Source organism: Dendrobates tinctorius, unplaced genomic scaffold (assembly GCF_039654945.1).
Source record: "Dendrobates tinctorius isolate UK_male_01 unplaced genomic scaffold, ASM3965494v1 ptg000057l, whole genome shotgun sequence".
Classification (NCBI taxonomy): Eukaryota; Metazoa; Chordata; class Amphibia; order Anura; family Dendrobatidae; genus Dendrobates; species Dendrobates tinctorius.
In genome coordinates this window covers 6,778,467-6,800,369 of record NW_027361725.1, presented here as the reverse complement: position 1 = coordinate 6,800,369, position 21,903 = coordinate 6,778,467, and the positions used below count along the sequence as shown (strand labels likewise).

Here is a 21,903-nt window from a genome sequence, read left to right as displayed (position 1 = left end):
GGACACAAATCCTCCTCTGTCGCCATTGGGAATACTCTCTACTTTATGGAGAATCGGTCTTAGGGCCTGTCACACATAGCGATGCACCAGCGATCCTGACAACGATATGACCTTGTCAGGATCTCTGGTGTGTCTCTACATGATCGCTGGTGAGCTGCCAAACAGGCAGTTTCACCAGCGATCAGCACCAGCGACACGTGGGTAATAAGCGACCCAACCTTCACCCATAGTCATGGAAGGCTCCCTCCTGATATCAAAGTGTCAGTGCAGGATGGATGAGGGCTCCTATCATTAGTGGCTATGGGATAGCTATTGATTTTTTTGCATTTTAGTCATTGCATGAAGGCTACATTTAACTAATGCTTATCCCATTGCATGAGTTAGCAGGTCATGTTAATTACATCAAAGGGGATGGTTGGGTATATGAGTGGCCCAGGTTGGGTGCGGATGTTTGGACCAGGAATGGAGCCTTCTTCATACAATGCAGGTGCTGGTTGTGTTATACAGCTGGCACCTACCTCTAACAGCAGCGATCAAAACCAGCTTCAATCACTGCTGAACTGTTTTTCAAGTGTAAGGAGGTTTTGGGGAACCTCACATGCCTTCTCTCTCTCGGGCGCTGTTCACACAGTCTGTGGCACCTCATGGCTTATTAATATAAGTGGGTCTTCTAATGTTATTGATGTAATATGCAATTATTATACATTTATATAGCGCCATTTATTGCATGGCGCTTTACATGTGAAAAGGGGAAATATAGACAAGTACAATAAACATGTGTAAGGCAAGGGACACACAAGTACAAAAGGAGAGAGAACCCTGCCCGCGAGGGCTCACAGTCTACAGGGATAGGTGAGGATACACTAGGAGAGGGTCGAGCTGGTTGTGCGGTGGTTCAGTAGACTGAGGATCATTGCAGGCTGTAGGCTTGGCGGAACAGTTGAGTCTTCAGGTGCTTCTTGAAGCTTTCTGTTGTTGGTGAGAGTCTGATGTGTTGAGGCAAAGTATGGGGGAGGCACGGGAGAAGTCTTCTATGCGGTTGTGGGAAGAAGAGATGAGGGGGGAGAAGAGAAGGAGATCTTGAGAGGATCGAAGTTTGTGTGCGGGTACGTAGCGGGAGACCATGTCACAGATGTATGGAGGAGACAGGTTATGGATGGCTTTGTATGTAGGGTTTTGAACTGGAGCCTCTGGACAATAGGAATCCAGTGAAGGGCCTGGCATAGGGGGGAGGCTGGGGAATAGCCGGGGGACAGGTGGATTAGTCGGGCAGCAGAGTGTAGGATGGACTGAAGTGGTGCCAGAGTGCTGGAGGGGAGACCAGAGAGTAGGAGGTCGCAGTAGTTGAGGCTGGAGATGATAAGGGCGTGCACTAGTGTTTTTGTGGTTTCATGGTTGAGGAAAGCGCGGATCCGGAGGAGGAGACAAGAGCTTGGATATGTGGTTTGAAAGAGAGGGCAGAGTCGAGCATCACCCCAAGGCACCGAGCGTGTGGGACTGGGGAAAGCGAGCAGCCATTGACATTGATGGATAGGTCTGGTGGAGGGGTAGAGTGAGATGGGGGAAAGATGATGAATTCTGTTTTGTACATGTTCAGTTTGAGAAAGCGAGCAGAAAAGAAGGCTGAAATAGCAGATAGACATTGTGGAATTTTGGTTAGTAAGGAGGTGAGGTCAGGTCCAGATAGGTAGATCTGCGTGTCATCGGCGTAGAGGTGATACAGCAAGCCGTGGGATTCTTTGAGCTGTCCCAGGCCGAAGGTGTAGATGGAGAAGAGTAGGGGTCCTAGGACTGAGCCTTGAGGAACATCGACAGACAGGGGGAGAGGTGAGGAGGTGGTGTGTAATGTTTACATATTGTGATGTTATGTACTGTCTGTAGGATAGGAATAGAATAGGAACTTAGGTAGTGTAGGGCAGTAGTGTGGTAGCATAGAGCAGGGACTTGTAGTTGGGTTGCTTCCTGGTTGTGTTCAGAAGCCTGGGCAGCCTACCCAACAGCAGGTCGAGTGAGCAGAGTGATTAGCCATAGGGATAAAGCTGTTGAAACAGTAAGGGGCCCCAGGCAGCGAACAGTGCAGATGGGCACCAGCTCGATAGGACCATCCCCAATTAGGATCCGGGGGGCTTTGACCGGGGCGGAAGCCGCAGTGGAAGCGTTCCTTGCACCTCTTCCCACTGGAGCCGGACAAGGGGCTGATAAGGAGCTGGTGACGGGAAAGAACAGGAGGGACATGGACTGTCTAAAAGATATGGCCGGGATTGCCAGGCAGAGGAAGCTGCTAAGTAAGATCAGGGCCTGTCCGGATGACAGCGAAAGAAATGAAGATGACTCTGTATGTGATGTGAGCTGCCAAAATAAAGACTGTTTTAATGTTAAGTAAAGTTACACTGTTGCACAAGAACATGGAGTACAGAGTGATTTATGGGACTTATGCATCAGAGGCTGAAGTAACAGGGCTGGTGGAAACTCCAGCATCTGAAGTGAGTACAGTACCTCATGCAGAGCTGAAAGGACTTGTTGTTTCATCTGTGAGGCGCCAGGGTGTGGGAACAGAACAGCCAGTTGCCACGACTACCACCCTGGCCGCCTTACACAATCTTGAACAGTGCAATTTTAAATGGTTTGAAACACTGTGGGCTTCCTTTTAGGCACCCATCGGACCCTCTGCAACACAATTTTAGGGGACATCACCATATTGGCGCTCCAGGAGTGGGCAATTTATTTTCCCGAGGGGCAACAAGAGAGACCATGACTGTTTGTTATGGAGGGCCGAACCAATAGCTTGAAATTAATTCTACTCAATATTAATTTATTAATATTCATTGTATCACATAATATTGAGCAGAATTAAGTATGCTGACACCCCCTATATATCTTTAACCCCCCCCCACAGCCCCTTATATACATCATGAACTTCGCACAGCCTACTACATATGCGGAATGAGCCCCACACAGCCTCCCTATATACGGCGTGAGCCCCACACAGCCTCCCTTTGTACAGCATGAGCCCCACACTGCCTCCCCATATGCAGCATGAGCCCCACACTGCCTCCCCATGTACAGCATGAGCCCCACACAGCCTCCCTATATACAGCATGAGCCCCACACAGTCTCCCAATGTACTGCATGAGCCCCACACTGCCTCCCCATATAGAGCATGAGCCCCACACTGCCTCCCCATGTACAGCATGAGCCCCACACAGCCTCCCTATATAAAGCATGAGCCCCACACAGTCTCCCAATGTACAAATGTACTGCATGAGCCCCACACTGCCTCCCCATGTACAGCATGAGCCCCACACAGCCTCCCAATGTACTGCATGAGCCCCACACAGCCTCCCCATGTACTGCATTAGCCCTACACAGCTTCCCCATGTACTGCATGAGCCCCAGTTTCCCCATATACTGCATGAGGCCCCACACAGCCTTCTTATATACAGCATGAGCCCTACAGTCTCTCCACATACTGAATGAGGCCCCACACAGCCTCCCATATACTGCATGAGACCCCTACAGCCTCCCCATATACTGATTGAACCCCACACAGACTCCCCATATATTGCATGAGCCCCACACGGCTTCCATATATACTGCATGAGCCCCACGCAGCCTTCCCATATACTGCATGACAGTATACAGCCTTCCCATAGCCTCCCCATGTGCAGCATGTCACCCCCATAGCCTCCCCATGTGCAGCATGTGCACGTCACTCCCATAGCCTCTCCATGTGCTGCACGTCACCCCCATAGAATCCCCATGTGCTGCACGTCACCCCCATAGAATCCCCATGTGCTGCACGTCACCCTCATAGAATCCCCATGTGCTGTACGTCACCCCCATAGCCTTCCCATGTGCTGCACGTCATCCCCATAGAATCCCCATGTGCTGCATGTCACCCCCATAGAATCCCCATGTGCTGCACGTCACCCCCATAGAATCCCCATGTGCTGCATGTCACCCCCATAGAATCCCCATGTGCTGCATGTCACCCCCATAGAATCCCCATGTGCTTCATGTCATCCCCATGGAATCCCCATGTGCTGCACGTTACCCCCGTAGAATCTCCACGTGCTGCGCGTCACCCCCCTAGTAATCCCCATGTTCTGCGCGTCATCTCCATAGAATCCCCATGTGCTGTCATGCCCACAGAATCCCCATGTGCTGTCATGCCCACAGAATCCCCATGTGCTATCATCCCCATAGAATCCCCATGTGCTATCACCCCTATAAAATCCCCATGTGCTATCACCCCCATAGAATCCCCATGTTCTGCGCGTCATCCCCATAGGATCTCCATGTGCTGTCACCCCCATAGAATCCCCATGTGCTGTCATCCCCATAGAATCCCCATGTGCTATCACCCCTATAAAATCCCCATGTGCTGTCACCCCCATAGAATCCCCATGTTCTCCCCCATAGAATCCCCATGTCCACCCCCATAGAATCCCCATGTGTTGCCATGCCCATAGAATCCTCATGTGCGACTGTCACGCCCATAGAATCCCCATGTGCTGTCAGCCCCATAGAATCCCCATGTGCTGTCACCCCCATAGAATCCCCGTGTCCACCCCCATAGAATCCCCATGTTCACCCCCATGAAAAAAAACAAAAAAACACCACATACTCACCTTCTGCCTCTGCCTCCGGAGCGCTGACTCTCCGGCGGTTCACAGCTGACGCGATGACATGATGTCATCGCGTCAGCTGTTTCACACGCTGATTGGTGGAGGAAGTGGCTGGAGACCCCTCCTCCACTAGTGCTGACTGCGGGAGACAGCGGGCGTGCGGGCACTGTGCAGCCCGCGGACCTCAGGTTTCCAGCCTCACGGCTGTCTCGTTCCGCACTTTGCCTAGGTCTGCTTTAGACAATATCATTGTAATTATTTCCCCAATTATAATTATTTCCCATTTAATGTCAGGGTCAATATAAAACATGAAGACCACCGCACCGCTCAGTATTTCTCGCAGGTTTTACAGCCTCTCTCTTGTCCTGTCACTGTGGACCTGACTGCTTTCTTGTTGAAGAGATTTACTGTCCCTTTTGGAACCAGGATGTGGAGTGTGATATAAGGCACCGACAACCCATCTATCATCAGAGCCATCTCCCTGACTCCAGCATTAATACCGCCACAAGATATTCATTGCCTTGTGTTACCAATGCTTTCAAAGGGACTGGAGTCTTGACAAGCTGAGATCATTATGCTTCGATATAGATATTAGTGAAGGACTATTAAACTGTACAGTGGGCACAATGCAGTCAGGGGGTAATGTTTTCCTGAAGTAACCAAACCCTGATTCCTCCATTAGAGAAGTGCGATCCGTCACTGCACAGAACACGTCTCCTCCAGAGTCCAGTGGTGGCGGCTTTACACCACTTCATCCGACGCTGTGCATGGTGATGTAAGGCTGTGTGCAGCTAGCTGCTCAGCCATGAAGGTGCCGACTCAGTGTTTGTGCTGATGTTATACCAGAGGAGTTTGGGAGTCAGCAGAGCACTGGTTGGCTGCATACATCTCCTCCACGTCACGGCAGCCACAGCATAAAGGTGCAGCGTTGTAGTTTCATGTCGTGATTATACAATAGTTTGGACTGTTTCATTTCCGTATATTTCAGAATCCATTCCTCCCTTTAAAATAAATATATTGACCCTTCTCCGCCTCTCCTGCAATAAGGACAAAGGATAAGAACAAAGTGCCGCACTGCGAGGATGGGGTCGGAGATTATTAGCTGAAATATTCCCAGGACTTTCCTCCCTCCCAGGAATAATGTGACCACAGTCAGCCAAGTCCACAGGGGAGAAAACCTGCACAAAGCATCATGGTGCTAATTTTGGAGGTCATAAAAGCATTTAGAGGGTAAGGGTCCCGTTTCACTTAGCGAGACACCAGCGATCCCGACAACGATACGACCTGGTAAGGATCTCTGGTGCGTCGCTACATGGTCGCTAGTAAGCTGTCAAACAGGCAGATCTCCTCAACGATCCGGCGATCCGTATAACAACCTCGGCGGTCGTTGGGACCTTGTCACATGAGAAAGGAAAGACGCGCACTCTCGCAGGGTAGGTGCAGACTGAACGTGGAATTAATCCATTGACCGTGATCCAAAGGGAAAACAGTCGCACTCAAAGTCTTGTATGATTTGCAGAAAGAAGTTTATTTTGAGCACAAAATACAGAAAAATCGTTTCACTGCAGTACAAGGTATTTCATAAGGTAGGCCACGTTTCGACCATGTCCCTGGTCTTTGTCAAACCTTACAGTGATGATTCAGTGTAGATTAGATAGATATAAGCGTCCCATAACGGGCTTCTGGCAATGCTGTAACAGGGAACTGTGGTATATATATACGGCTCATTTACATATTAAGAATAATATAGATTACTCTGGAACAAAACATGAGATTGCAGATATCAAGGTATCATTTTATTCAGGTTCCTATGACCTACATGCTCATATAGATGGCTTTGGAGGGTAGATCCTGCTGACAGATATCCCTCAAAGTTCTGATGTTGTGAATAATTATGTGATTTTAGGGCCAACATTTGGTTCTGTATACAAAGAGTTCTCACTACCCAACTTTATAAGCCATGAGAGCTTCTCACATGTATCCATCACCTGTTAGAAGATTATTTTGACTGTCTTAGCCCTTTAAGCTCAGGAATTTCAGGACTGGGATAAGTGGGACAGTGGAGTTGTACCGAAACTTCAGCGGAGACCATCAAGAACTTGATGGTGGAAAGATCTATTGTAAGAGAGCAACCTCATAATGTTCTTTTTTAATTGCATGACTGTGTATTACCTAATCAGAAGTTTGAAAATAAGTAAGTTGATCCTTCTGAGATACAATTTTTCAATCTGGTGAGGTGGTCCAAAAAAGGAAGACCACCCTTATTCTGTCTAAGATGACATAGGACCACTTCCAATGGCTGATAACTTGGTTGTAACCATGAGTCCAGATCAGAAATCACTTTCATAAAGACTCTGCAGTCAGGGACTGCCATGTGTAAACTCTTTGGAGTCCTGCGTTTTGAAGCTTCTGAAAGGCTACTGTAAAGGACCTACTACACCATTTTTTTATATGGCTTAGCTCCCACTGTTCTCCTGACTCCAGCAATGTTTTTCTTTTGTTCCTGTGCTTTTCTGTTCCTGAGATACGGACCCTCTTCCCTGTATATAAATCCTAGACTTATTGGCAAGTGGGCGTGGTCCTCACCTCTGACTTGTGGGCATGTTCATGAGGAGCACACCTACTTGACTAAGACCAGATTTATATACATGGAAGAAAGGGCCATATCTCAGGAACGGAGAGGCGCAGGAACAAAAGAAAAACAGCACCAGATTCAGGAGAATGGTGCCATTTACACCAGATTAAAAGGAATACACTTTTCTGGCAAGTGACTTTTTCTCTTTAGATAGTCTGTGGGTCAATAATAAAGTTGTTATCAGTGCTCAGTTAGGTTGGATGCAGCTAAAATTTGGATGCAATTACCATCCCCAACTTAAGCGGGAGTCACACATAGCAATCTCGCTACTGAGATCGCTGCTGAGTCACAACTTTTGTGACACAACAGCGATCTCACCAGCGAGATCGCTGTGTGTGACAGCGATCAGCGACCGGCCCCCCTGCCGGTATCACTGATCGCTGCAAGAAACCTCTGGACATTTCTTTTGTCGCTGATCTCCCGCTGGCCAGCACACATCGCTGCGTGTGACAGGCGGGAGACCAGCGATCAGGTGTAAAAAATAATAAAAAAAATTAAAAAATATTGTTATTCTCACCTTCCGACGTCCCGTGCAGCCATCCCGCCTCTCTCCACGCTCCCGGTCCCAGTGATCCTTTGCACGAATGACCGCGAGACGTCGCGCTGCCGCGAGACCGTGTCATTCTCGCAAAGGATTACTGGGACCGGACCGGGGAGAGAGGCGGGATGGCTGCGTGGGACGTCGGAAGGTGAGAATAACAATATTTTTTATTTTAATTCTATTTTTTTACAGGGATATGGCATCAGCGCTAACGAACACAGAGATGCCGGGCTGATCGCTGGTGAAGCTGTCTGTTTGACAGCTCACCAGCGATCACATAGCGACTTACCAGCGATCCTGACACGTTGATATCGTTGTCGGGATCGCTGGTAAGTCGCTATGTGTGACTCCAGCTTTACATGCCCCTTCTTGATGGAAAATGAGTCATGAAGCCTTCCAGGCCATAATTACTACAATCTAATTTTTCTTTTTGTTTTGTTCTAGATCCATCTTCCAACTACATCCGACAACTAGAGACCAAAGTGAAGCTCCTTGAAGACGACAATAAACTTCTGACGCAGGTAATAAAAAAAATAATCTGACATTCACATTAGGACGTGGTAGCGATGCGTCCGACGCATTCATCAGCGTGTGATCGCTTTTAGGGAGTGCTTTAATTAAACCCATGAAAATTGATTTGTTTTTTCTTTGTATCTCATCTAATTTCTTTTAGATAATTTTGCCCTAATGGCCCTTGTAATTGTTTGAATAATTGCTTTTAAATGGCGACTCAGTGCTGAAGATTTTCTTCCAGATAGCGAAAGGTCTTAAGACATGTCCCTGCTTCTTCTGCGTCACAAGGGCATTGTACTTTTATCTATCAGCCGAGCGGAACTTTCCGCCACTAGTTCTGTTGCATAGGTCATCTATAATGAAAATTTGCAACTTTCTACAATACTTCGTCTCGTTACTTTCAAGATCACTGTTTGCCGTCAGTGTATGGAATATGGAAAGTTTTTTTTTTTTTGCATGGTTGGAATATGCAGGGAATATGCAGGGAAGCCCTTAAATAGAATTTTCTTGTGTTCTGTGGTCATAAATCCTCAGAGACACTCAGACAATGACAGATGAAATGATTACATACTCCAGTCAGAAAGAACTCGCTGACTGTTTTTCAGTTAATTCATTCTACAGTCACCAATACACGGTGCAACACGAGGAAAATGGTGCAACATTTGTAATGTAAGCTAATTTGTAAAAATAATTCTTTGTAGTGCATTTATATAAAAAAAAAATAATCAGCCTTTAATAGAGGTTCTCGATGAACAGGAAGAACTCCATTTTGTCGTTCACCCCTTATAAAGGGCTTAATCATGATTTTTTTTGTCTGGTCTGTTTTGCAGCCGGCGGCATTATTGACGTAATAATTAGATAAATGGCGGTGCTCCGTAATGATCCGCATGATGTTGTGATTCATTAGGGTGGTGACGTGAGACACAGCGGGGGGGTCTCCTGCCATATTTCATGCGGCTAACAGGAACGGAGCTGTGATTGTTGATGTCTCTCTTTATGGACTGTAGGAAGGTCATCGAGGTGTATAGATAATTAACCAGTGGTCCCATCTGCCTCCAGGGGGGATTACATGTGGCTGGGAAAGGTTTGTACCCCTCCTTTTCAGAAATGGGGTAATTAAATCATAAATTGCCCACGGAGCGGTTCTTAGTGTTTTACATTAACCGGCTTGTGTCATGTCTTATGGCGCCATCCTAATAAGCCATCCATCATGTCCGCTCATCCCTGTGTCCAGGGATGCTAGACCCAGCAGTGATAATTCGGGATGCAGTTATATTGTTGCAGCGAGGGGCTGCACATATCCGAAGGCAGACGTTCACAAATCAGCGACATTGGGTAATGGGGCATAAGGATGCCGGCGCTACAACTGTAGGTTCCTGATGTGTTTGTAAGTAGTGCCCGGGGTACACCGGCTGCAAGTAGCATCTCCATGGCCTTCCAAGATACACACATCTCTACTGTATGGGTCCATGATATAGCGTACAATTTCCGATAGCTCAGCCCTATAGCATATAGTGTTATATAGGTCCATCAAAACAGTCTTATAGGTCAACTCAATGATTGCGTTCTATAGGTCCCCAAAAACTTTGGGTCATTAGCAATGTGCCATGTATACATACCGTGGACTTATGAGACACACTATACCATAGGGTTCATCTGCAGTTACTGTGGCCCTGTAGGAGCATCCATAGGTCCCCTTTCAGTAGACCTGTAGAGTGCTGTGTGCCGTACGGGTTCATTCATAGTTTCAGTGACCCTATACACTGTATATAAAAGGTTTAGCAATAGTTTGTGCACCTATGAGAAACTCATTGCCATAGGGCATACCCATAGTTTCTCTAAGCCTATGGGACAGTCATAGTTTCAGTGAGCCCACAATAGGTGAACCTATGATATGTATAGTGTCACACCGGTGCCGCCTGTCAGGTCGGGGCCGGCGTCACCTGTCATGCCGGGTCCTCCTCTGCCTGCTCCTGCTCCCGGGGTCTCCCCTCGGCTCCCTGCTCACCGCTACAGCCGCCGCGCGGCACCCACGGATTCCCGTCCTGCAGCTCTGCACATGGCTTCCTCCTCCTCCTCTGCTTCTGTCCCGGGCCAAGGGCGGGCACTCTTCCCCTCACTTAACCCCTTCTGCACCAGCCCTGTGGAGCGATTACCAATCAAGCTCCAGCACAGGGTATATCAGGCGGCTCCTTCCTCATGGAGGCGCCTGATTATCGTGTGCCTTCCGTACGGTACTCTGGCCCCGTCTAGTCACTCCTGACTCCGGCCACTCCTGACTCCGGCCACTCCTGACTCCGGTTACTCCTGACGCCAGTCGCTCCTGACCCTCTGCCTTGTTTGTCTCATCCGCACTTGAGCCGTCCCTCTTGGTATCAGCTGTCGCGGTATTCGACTCCTTCGGGCCTGCTCCTAATGGTCCCTGTATAGGGGTCGGCACTACCTGGCCAGCTCACCCCAGGTATCCCGGTACCGTGACCCAGAGTGTCCACTCTTGCTACTCCTTAGATATAGTATTCTATAGGTCCACTGAAACTATGGGTCAGCACAATAACTTACTGTTACTTGGAAGTCCACTGAAGCTATGGGTCTACCATATAGTGTATAGTGTCCTATAGGACCATAGAAACAATGGAACAGGTCAGATGTATGGTCTACAGTGTCTTATTTGTTGAACCTATGGGTCAATTATATGGTATAAAGTGTCCTATAGGTGCAATGAAACTGAGAGAGAGAGAGATCTGCCGGTAATGCAACTCAATGGGAAAAAAAATGGATCCGCCAAGCAAAATGTCGGATCCGATTTTTGACCAAAACGCCGGATTTCGACTGATGGTGACAAACGGAAGTGTGAAAGAGACCTAATGTGTCCTATAGGTCCAGTGAACCTAGGGGCCAATAACATGGAGTTCACCTGTAGTCTTTCACATGATACAATATTGTTGACTATATAGTAAAAAGGTGAGACTGGGGGGTTAATTCTATAGTATACTGTGCCCCTGTATGTCCAATGAAACTATGAGTCACATCTATGACATAAAGGGTCCTAATAATCCACTGAAGCTAGGGCATTCAGTGTGCTATCGTTTAAATGAAGCTCTGGGTCCATGGGGTCTATAGAATCTCTTGCACAGAATCCCATTATCTCCCGAGCTTCGGCCTCTTCCTCGTTTTAGTTAGGACGAGTGGATTGAAGAATCTTCCGCTTTGCCTGGCAAGGAGAGAGAAAAGTGATTTGATTGCACGTGAAGTTTGGCAGTAGGCAGAGAGGACTATTACCATAGCACCACATTACTTCTGCTTCAAACACTTATTATTGGATCAACCTCCTATGCCTGAAAATAGAGCACATTCATCCCGCAAAGTCCGGAGTTGTCTCTTTCTATCTGCGTTATGGGTTTACAGAAGAGAAAGCATTTAATGGCCACAGCTTTCACTGCACGCACCCTGAACATATAATCCCAATTTCTATGTACTAAGTATTAATTTACAAAGGAGGATAATGGATTTTATTAATTAAATGAGCTCGGACTAGAATTATGGCCTTTTGGGGTAAGTGGTGGGTGCTCAGATCTGGGAAACAATTGAAACTCTATTGTTGGACCTTGCCGATTTTTCTATTGTTTTCATTTCCAAGAATAGGAATTAGAATTCTTCCTGTCAAGGTCTGGAGATCTGTAACCACACCGGTCACGCACCTGACATCTCCTCTAGGTCAGGAGAACGTGTTGAAGCCCCACAGCCCTCTTCTGCCCCAGGGTACAGGTGACAGACAATGGCTGTGCTGGTGGAGGCTTGACGCATTGATACCAGGAGCCCAGGATTATGACCTGAGATGCTGAAGATGACAGCTGCTCCTGACATAAGAGCGGGCCTCATGTCTTCTGTGTAACCCATATGTAGGGGATTAGCAAATGCACACGACCCAACAGTCTGATTTCTTTGTCTCCAAAGCAGGTGGACTCGGTATATATGCAAAGATAAACTCAGCAGTCATAAGTGGTTTTTGTTTTTTTGTTTTTAAAAAAACGCTCATTAGAACCTTTATATATTGGCAGGGTATTTTCATATGATTTTTATTTTGGAGGTTTTCAGAATTAAACTGTTTCAAACTTCTGGTTTTAGGAAGCGGCAAATGGTATGGGATGGTGGGCACCAATAAAAGAATAGAAGTGAGCTAATAATCACATGAACTGGGAACAGAAAGGAATGGGTATATTGTGGCATGAACTAGGATCAGGAAAGAATGAGCTCCTACTCTTGGGATGGGTGTATGGTGACATGAATTGGGATCTGGAGGAAATGGGCCCCATGTATTGAATTGGATGTATGGTGACATGAACTTGTACCAGGAGACAATGGGTTCCATGTCTTGGTTTGGTTGTATGGTGGCATGAACTAGGATCAGGAGAGAATGGGCTCCATGTCTTGAGATAGGTGTATGGTGGCATGAACTGGGATCAGGAGGGAATGGCCTCCAAGTCTTGGGATGGGTGTATGGTGCCATGACCTGGAATCAGGAGGGAGTGACCTCCAAGTCTTGAGATAGGAGTATGGTGGTTTGAGCTTATATCAGGAGAGAATGGGCCACATGTCTTGGGATGGGTGTATGGTGGCATGAATTGTGATCTGAAGAGAATGAGCTCGAAGACTTGGGATGGTTGTATGTGGTATGAACTTGATTCCACTTTCCTCCTGATACATGTGATTCAAAACAATCAGCATGTGTGCATCAGTTTTTGGTTTAACAGGCTGGACGCGTCTCATAACCAACAGGTGTACTGTGCACCTATACATGGACTGTGGGGTTTTCACAAGCCCACAATAATAAAAATACACTGCAAGGGTTGCATCAATACTGTAATGTCTACGGTTTCGGCAGAGTGCTGCCTTTCTGAGTATAGTTTTGCGTAGAGCTAACTATATTGTAGAACTCACCATACTTCTACTAAAAAAAGATCAAATTTATCATCCTTCTGAGATGATGCAGCGTTCTTCCTTTATGTAAGAATCTTATATAAACCCTAATTAATAAATGCATACAAAGAATCAATGTTCTCATCAACTCCAGAACGTTTTCTCGCTTCTTCCAATTAGTGCTAATAACTTAATTTCCTCGTAAGTAGGAAGAAAATGTGTATGTTGGCAGAATATCGGACTGAATCTATTAAATATCATCAGAGTGTCTATATTATGTGTTATCATGGAATTATGGCTTTGCTTTTCATTATCTTCTCATGCAGCTGCCATATTTCTAAGGTTATAAGTACTACAGAGGCATTTTTGTGTCTTATATTGGGCTCACTTATTTGGGGGCCACAGCTAGGGAACTTGTCCCTATCTCCCTTAATCATAGATGCTGAGTATGTGCGCAGCTCTCCCCATCTTTGCAAGCACCACAACGCTAAGGGAAGACCGATCGGTTGCGGGACACTTTGATGTCTGGTTTCTGGATTGGTTACAGGGCCATAACTATAATAGGTGCAGAGGTTGAAGTTACCCCCATGTCCTGGAGCCTATGGGGAACCAAAAGGTCCCTTTGGCCCATCTGAGAGGACCAATAATATTAAAGATCTGTGATAGTTCAGGGAACCTGTTGGAAATTGGGGCCCACAAGGTTTGTTATGCTACTGGTTTGTTGTGACATGTAGACTCCTATATGCTGAACGACACGTAGAGGACAGGGGCTCTAGCTTCTTCTGCTGGTTTTGACTCAAGTCAGTTGGGCCAAGCAGCAGACTGTGCTCTCTGTCTCTCCCGCTAGGAGAAAAAAAAAAGTGTCAAGATGATCAAGATCGTGTCCTGGAATAGGGGTGGTGAGATAGAATAGAACCCAGGAAGGAAGTGAGTGCCATGTCCTCTTATCTGTATATATAAACGCCTTATCATGTCTGTCTGTAACCGAAATCGTGGGTCGCAGGCGCAGCTGTTTGTAACGGTAAGCTGCGCCTGCCGCTGCAGCCGCAACCAATCAGCGGCGGGCGCAGCGCTCAATGGGGCAGCAGGCCTTGATCTGTAGGAAAGAGAATTAAAATAAAAAAAATGTTATTCTCACCTTCCGAAGGCCTCCGATCTTCTTTCCACGCGCCCGGCCTCGCGGTCCCAGTAATGCCTTGTGCCTTAGACCGGAGAGTGCGACGTCATCAGCGGTGTTTCGCACAATGCTTTACTGGGACCGCGAGGCTGGGCGCGTGGAAAGATCGGAGGCTGTCAGAAGGTGAGTATATAACTTTTTTTTTTTTTTTTTAACAGAGACCACGCATACCGGGAAAGGGGGATGAGGAGGACCATGCATACCAGGAAAGGGGGGTGAGGGTGACCATACATACCAGCAAAGGGGGGTGTGGGGGTCCATGCATACCAGCAATGGGGGGGGAGGGGGACCATGCATACCAGCAATGTGGGGGAAGGGGGACCATGCATACCAGCAATGGGGGGGAGGGGGGCCATGCATTCCAGCAATGGGGGGAGAGGGACCATGCATACCAGCAATGGGGTGAGGGGGACCATGCATACCAGCAATGGGGGGGAGGGGGACCATGCATACCAGGAAAGGGGGGTGAGGGTGACCATACTTACCAGCAAAGGGGGTGAGGGGGACCATGCATACCAGCAATGGGGGGGAGGGAGGGGGACCATGCATACCAGGAAAGGGGGGTGAGGGTGACCATACATACTAGCAAAGGGGGGTGAGGGGGACCATGCTTACCAGGAAAGGGAGGTGAGAGGACCATGCATACCAGGAAAGGGGGGTGACGGGACCATGCATACCAGGAAAGAGAGGTGAGGGGGCCATGCATACCAGGATAGAGGGGTGACGGGACCATGCATACCAGGAAAGGGGGGGGGTGAGGGGACCATACATACCAGGAAAGGGGGGTGAGGGGTACCATGCATGTCAGGATTGGGGGGTGAGAGGACCATGCATATCAGGATTGGGGGTGAGGGGACCATGCATATCAGGATTGGAGTATGAGGGGACCATGCATACCATGAAATGGGGGTGACGGGACCATGCATACCAGGAAAGGGGGGTGAGGGGGACCAAGCATACCAGGAAAGGGGGGTGAGGGGACCATGTTTACCAGGAAAGAGGGTTGAGAGGACCATGCATACCAGGATTGGAGGGTGAGAGGACCATGCATTCCAGGATTGTGGGGTGAGGGGACCATGCATATCAGGATTGGGGGGTGAGGGGACCATGCATACCAGGATGGGGGGAGGGGTACCATGCATATCAGGATTGGGGGGTGAGAGGACCATGCATATCAGGATTGGGGGGTGCATTATTGCATTATTATTAAAACTTCATAAATAAACTACATACATATTCTAGAATACCCGATTCATTAGAATCGGGCCACCATCTAGTCAGTGAATAAAAACATGAGGGCTACAAGGAGGGCAGTGGGCTCCATTTCCTTTGATGAGTGTATGGTGGCATCAGGTGATATTCTGAGGGAAGTGGACCCATGTCTTGTGTGTTGTAATATGCTATGATCTGCTATCATTATAGAATAGATACATGTCAACGGATGGGTGTATGATGGCATGAACTGGTTTTAGGTTTGAAGTGAGCCTCATGGCCTAGGATGAGGGTAAAATGGCATGAATAGATATCAGGAGGGATGTGGCCCCATCATGTACGGTGACCTGATCCTTTGCCTTTAGGATGATTTATCTATTTCTTGTGATGTGTATCTGGATGCATGATCTTGTATCTGAAGGGAATTGATGCTATGTCCTGGGATGTTTCAATGGATTTATGACCTTGTATCAGGAGAGAATTGGTCTCATGTCCTGGGAAGTTTCTATAAAGGTATGAACTTGTATCAGGAGGAAAGTTGTCCTATGTCCTGAGATATTTCTATGGAGTCATGACCTTGTAACAGTAGGGAAATGGTCCCATGTTCTGGGATGGGTCTATGGTGCCTTGAACTGGTTTTAGATGGGAAGCGATCCCCGTGACCCAGGATGGGTGTGAAATGGCATGAATAGATTTCAGGATGGCAGTAGCCCCATAAGTTATGGTAGCATGGTCTTTTCTCCTTTGGGTGATTATCCCACTTCCTGGAAAGTGTACGTGGAGTTATGACCTTATATCTTTTCCTTTCTTTTCAATGATCTTTTTATTGAGTAATCAAAAGATGATAACACCTGTGGTACAGTAAAGAGTGTTTTACTGGATGGAAGATATGTTTCTCCCAGCAGATTAATGTTTGGCCGGGTTTTTCCCTAAAGACGGGACCTGCGATGATGTCAGGGTCACGAGATCAGCCCATGTGGTGTCTACCTCACTGGTGGGAGGGGTTAGGCCCTATGTAATGGAGGTTGGTAATTACCACAGTGTGAGTGTGTTTCTGGAAGCTACAGGAACTTGTGTGGACTCAGCCTGAAACTTGTATACAGGTTCCCCATGCTGCAGGACTATAGCAGCAAGACTCGGAAGAACCCCGGGAATGACACATGGCGGATGCCGCAGGACCTGGCAGCCGCTTAGTTACGCCCGTCCTGTGCAAGGGGTGAGTCTGGGACCAGTGGTTCTCCAAGCTGGAGTATGTGTTTGGTTTTCCTTATGTTTTGTTAGGCTGCTGGTTACTTAGTGACATTAAAACCACTGGAATTGGACTTTATGCCTGTGTGTTGCCTCGTTACTGCCGCCCAGCTATTGCCTACCAGAGTGACTTCCTACACACCACATAGAAATAACCAATTTAAGGTAACATGGATTTTAATGGTGTAAAACATTTAGCATAATGCAAAATATTTTCATTTCTGAAAGAGTAGAACTAACAATAGAGATGAGGGGGGATGAGAGCCGTAAAGAAAATGGGGGAAAGAAAGAGGCGGGGGGGGGGGGGAGTAGAGGAGAGATAGAGAGAGAGAGGGTAAGTGTTCGGAAACATCACAGACCAAGTTTCCAGTTAATCAAATATTCATACTTGTAGAGGCTTGAGGGTAGATCTATACTTAATCCAAGAGCGCCAGTTCTCTTCAAAAGATAACTGTGTATGGTTCAGTGAGGCAACAGTCTCGGCCATACAATATAGTTGGTCAATTTTTGTCAGCAGTTGATGAGAAGTGGGTATCTGGGTTGTACTCCAGTAAGTCGGGATTAGGAGTTTGGCCACAGCTATAATATTGTGGACTAAGGTGGGAGCCTTCTTTTGTTTGAAGTATATGGGGAGGTTCAGCAGAGCCGTCTCGGGTGTCAGCGACACTGGGGACTCTGCGATATCTCTGATGAATTTCTCTGTTGCTGCCCAAAAGGGTCGGAGGACAGGGCAAGTCCACCATGTGTGAAGGTAGTCACCCCCCTCTTCCTCGCAACGCCAACACCTAGCCCTAGCTCCCGACCGCCAGATACAAGTCTGTGCCGGTGTAATGTACCATCGTGTAACTATTTTAAAAGCGTTTTCTTGGGTTTTCACGCAGCTCGTTGGGCTGTGCGAATGCGTATAGATATGGTCTATTTGTGATTGTGTGAATTTGTATCCTAAGTCTTTTTCCCAGAGGGCAATGTATGCTCTTTTCAGGGATAGGTCTTTAGATAAGCGTGTCTGGTAAATTCATGACCTTATATCTGTAGGGAAATAATCCTCTGTCATGGGATGATTCTCTGGAGGCATGACCTTGTATCAGGAGGGAAGTGGTCCCATGTCCTGGGATGTGTCTATGGATGTATGTTGTTTCAGGAGGGAAGTAGTCCCATGTCCTGGGATGTATCTCTGGAGGCAAGACCTTGTATCAGGAAGAAAGTAGTCCCATGTCCTGGGATGTGTCTATGGATGTATGACTTAGTATCAGGAGGGAAGTGGTCTCATGTCCTGGAATGAATGTATGGTGACCATAAGGGATGGTCTAGGAGGTAACTTGCGTCATCTGTCATACTTGTTCCTACATAGAAGAGGATTCATATAATATTTCCTCTGTGTGTGTTCAGTATGTGTCACCTTCCGACTCACAGATCTTATCTGTTATATGAGGATTAGTCCTTGAAGGTGTTCTGGACATTCTGTAGTATGTGATGTAATATAATAGAGAATATCTGAGAAGTTTATGAGAGGTGGGAAGGAAATCTTTGGGGTTAGGTTATGTGGTGTTTATACGCCCCCTTGGACAGGTGCTCCTTCCAGTTTTACGACTGGTTTTCAAAAGAGTGGAAGGGCTTAATTAAAGTTATAGAAAATCCACCCTGTCCTGTGATCTTCCTTAATCCTTCCCCATGTGACAGGTGTCATAATTAGATCGGGCATCCTCTATACTTGTTGGTGATGACTTGGACTCAACCTGCCAAATAAAAAGGATTAAAAGTGCACAAAGGACATGTCTGTTTCAATAAAGGGGGCAATGTATATATGTGTGAGGAGGAGAAACTACACCCTTATAACACAGTTGATTAGTAACAAAATAGACACCACAGTAGGAGAATAACAAAATATTGTACCAATCTTTACATAATAAAATAATATAGAATCAAATAATACACATATTAAATTACTCCTTGTATGTCATAGATTTGAATGGAAACCATTCGATACTATCGTAAGAACAAACCACTATGTGTGGACAATCCAAAAAATATATAAAGACAATGGGACTAGAATATGTATAAAAAAGTATTTAATCTTTAATAAATCCGATTTAGGCAATCATAAAATTAGGGAGTGCCGGGCATTACCTTGAGGCTGTCTCCACACTACGGGTATGCAATATTTATATTGGTTCACACAGTTTTGAGTATTATTATATGGTTATACACTGTGTTATAGGTTTGTTCACCACTATGGCATATTAGTAACATGGACTTTTATACTAGTTTACAACCTAATTGTGGGTAGAATCACTCTGCTGCGGTATGTGGTAATTGGTTATATATAATTTTTAGTTCACATATTGTTTATACCTTTATGCACTTAATCCTTTATAAATATCTGTGTGTGATATGGAGATATACTATTACATTGCTATACATCTTATTTGACAGTCCTCATGAATGATCATATTCATGTATATTGTGATTGTATAATTCTTTTTCGGTATGCCATTGGCACTTGCTTTTACATAATTTTATGATTGCCTAAATCGGATTTATTAAAGATTAAATAATTTTTTATACATATTCTAGTCCCATTGTCTTTATATATTTTTTGGACTGTCCACACATAGTGGTTTGTTCTTACCCTTATAACACAATACGGTTACCTTGCTTCTGAAATGTATACAGTATCTATTTGTGTATATATATACAGTATGTATATACACTCACTGGCCACTTTATTAGGTACACCATGCTAGTAAGGGGTTGGACCCCCTTTTGCCTTCAGAACTGCCTCAATTCTTCGTGGCAGAGATTCAACAAGGTGCTGGAAGCATTCCTCAGAGATTTTGGACCATATTGACATGATGGCATCACACAGTTGGCGCAGATTTGTCGGCTGCACATCCCTGATGCGAATCTCCCGTTCCACCACATCCCAAAGATGCTCTATTGGATTGAGATCTGGTGACTGAGGAGGCCATTTGAGTACAGTAAACTCATTGTCATGTTCAAGAAACCAATCTGAGATGATTCGAGCTTTATGACATGGCGCATTATCCTGCTGAAAGTAGCCATCAGATGTTGGGTACATTGTGGTCATAAAGGGATGGACATGGTCAGCAACAATACTCAGGTAGGCTGTGGCGTTGCAACGATGCTCAATTGGTACCAAGGGGCCCAAAGAGTGCCCAGAAAAAATTCCCCACACCATGACACCACCACCACCAGCCTGAACCGTTGATACAAGGCAGGATGGATCCATGCTTTCATGTTGTTTACGCCAAATTCTGACCCTACCATCCGAATGTCGCAGCAGAAATCGAGACTCATCAGACCAGGCAACGTTTTTCCAATCTTCTACTGTCCAATTTCGATGAGCTTGTGCAAATTGTAGCCTCAGTTTCCTGTTCTTAGCTGAGAGGAGTGGTACCCAGTGTGGTCTTCTGCTGCTGTAGCCCATCTGCCTCAAAGTTCGACGCACTGTGCGTTCAGAGATGCTCTTCTGCCTACCTTGGTTGTAACGGGTGGCAATTTGAGTCACTGTTGCCTTTCTATCAGCTCGAACCAGTCTGCCCATTCTCCTCTGACCTCTGGCATCAACATGGCATTTCCGGCCACAGAACTGCCGCTCACTGGATTTTTTTTCTTTTTCGGACCATTCTCTGTAAACCCTAGAGATGGTTGTGCGTGAAAATCCCAGTAGATCAGCAGTTTCTGAAATTCTCAGACCAGCCCTTCTGGCACCAACAATCATGCCACGTTCAAAGGCACTCAAATCACCTTTCTTCCCCATACTGATGCTCGGTTTGAACTGCAGGAGATTGTCTTGACCATGTCTACATGCCTAAATGCACTGAGTTGCCGCCATGTGATTGGCTGATTAGAAATTAAGTCTTAACACACAGTTGGACAGGTGTACCTAATAAAGTGGCCAGTGAGTGTATATATATGTATATATATATTTATATATGTATATATATCTATAGATAGATAGTGTAAGGTAGCGCTTGTTTTTCAGGTAGGGGACACTCGCTAGGCAGCCAAATAACCAGGTCCGGCACGGGTTTGTCATATAACTCCAACAGTCCATGCGGTTTATTAAGCATCATAAACCATGAACAGCAACAGAAAGTTCATATACAACAGCATAGCGTCAATGACAGAGCTCCACTTTGTGAACACTGTAGTCACACAGGTTATGCAGTGTCCAATACGCAGGCTCTCTAGCCTCACAGTTATCTCACCCCGTGGCCAGGTTAAATCATGGTTGCTTCACCACACTGCAGACGTCCATTCCCTCCCCTGGGAACTCTCAAGCACTTGCAGCCATTAAACACAGCGTCCACACGTGCTGTTAGGAAGACAGACACATCTCCCTGCACGAGACCTTCCATACGGACCAATCGGGTCCAAGCATTCCCTCATGTGACCTCTGCTGGCCCCCTTATATGGTCCGTAGCCACGCCCACCGGATCACATGGCTATGACCTCATCACAGGTCCGTCAAGCATTCATACACTTTACTATGTCGTTTTAGACACCGCCCCTAGATGGGTTTGTAGGTAGCTGGCCCTGCCCGTCTCACCAGCTACCTGGAAAGCTCTCCCTGACACAGTGTAACGAAAGCTCAGCAGTACCTCTGCTGATCAACACACATATTCAAGCTTCCGTCCCAAGGCCACCTACCTTGGGATACATAACGATCATTCAGCATCCTGCCACTCATCCTCTCTCCTGGGACATCCACACAGCGCCCCCTAGCGGACACAGTGGTCACTACACCACAATAGATATATATATATCTCCTTAATCCATTATCAATGGGACCTGACAGGCAAATGATTATCGTAATAACTATGGATCACCAGGTGGATCTAGAGAATTAGGTGAATATTACTTGTAGTAGAGAACCCTTGGGAAGATATTGACTCAAAAATATCTGAAACCTAAAATCTAAGTATATTGTAATACATTCCTGTGTTATGGAGGGACCTTTTCAGTTGATCATCTCTTATCTGTGATGGTTGATGATGGATAACACTTT

General features: G+C 46.5%; 1 protein-coding gene across 1 annotated transcript in view; it reads left to right on the top strand.

Annotated features, from left to right (window-relative positions):
• Positions 1 to 21,903, top strand: part of CCDC85C (coiled-coil domain containing 85C) — a 161,635-nt gene that overhangs the window by 97,253 nt on the left and 42,479 nt on the right. Inside the window, exon 2 of the mRNA XM_073577705.1 lies at positions 8,249 to 8,325. Coding sequence (XP_073433806.1) covers positions 8,249 to 8,325 — 77 coding nt within the window. The remainder of the gene's footprint in view (positions 1 to 8,248; positions 8,326 to 21,903) is intronic.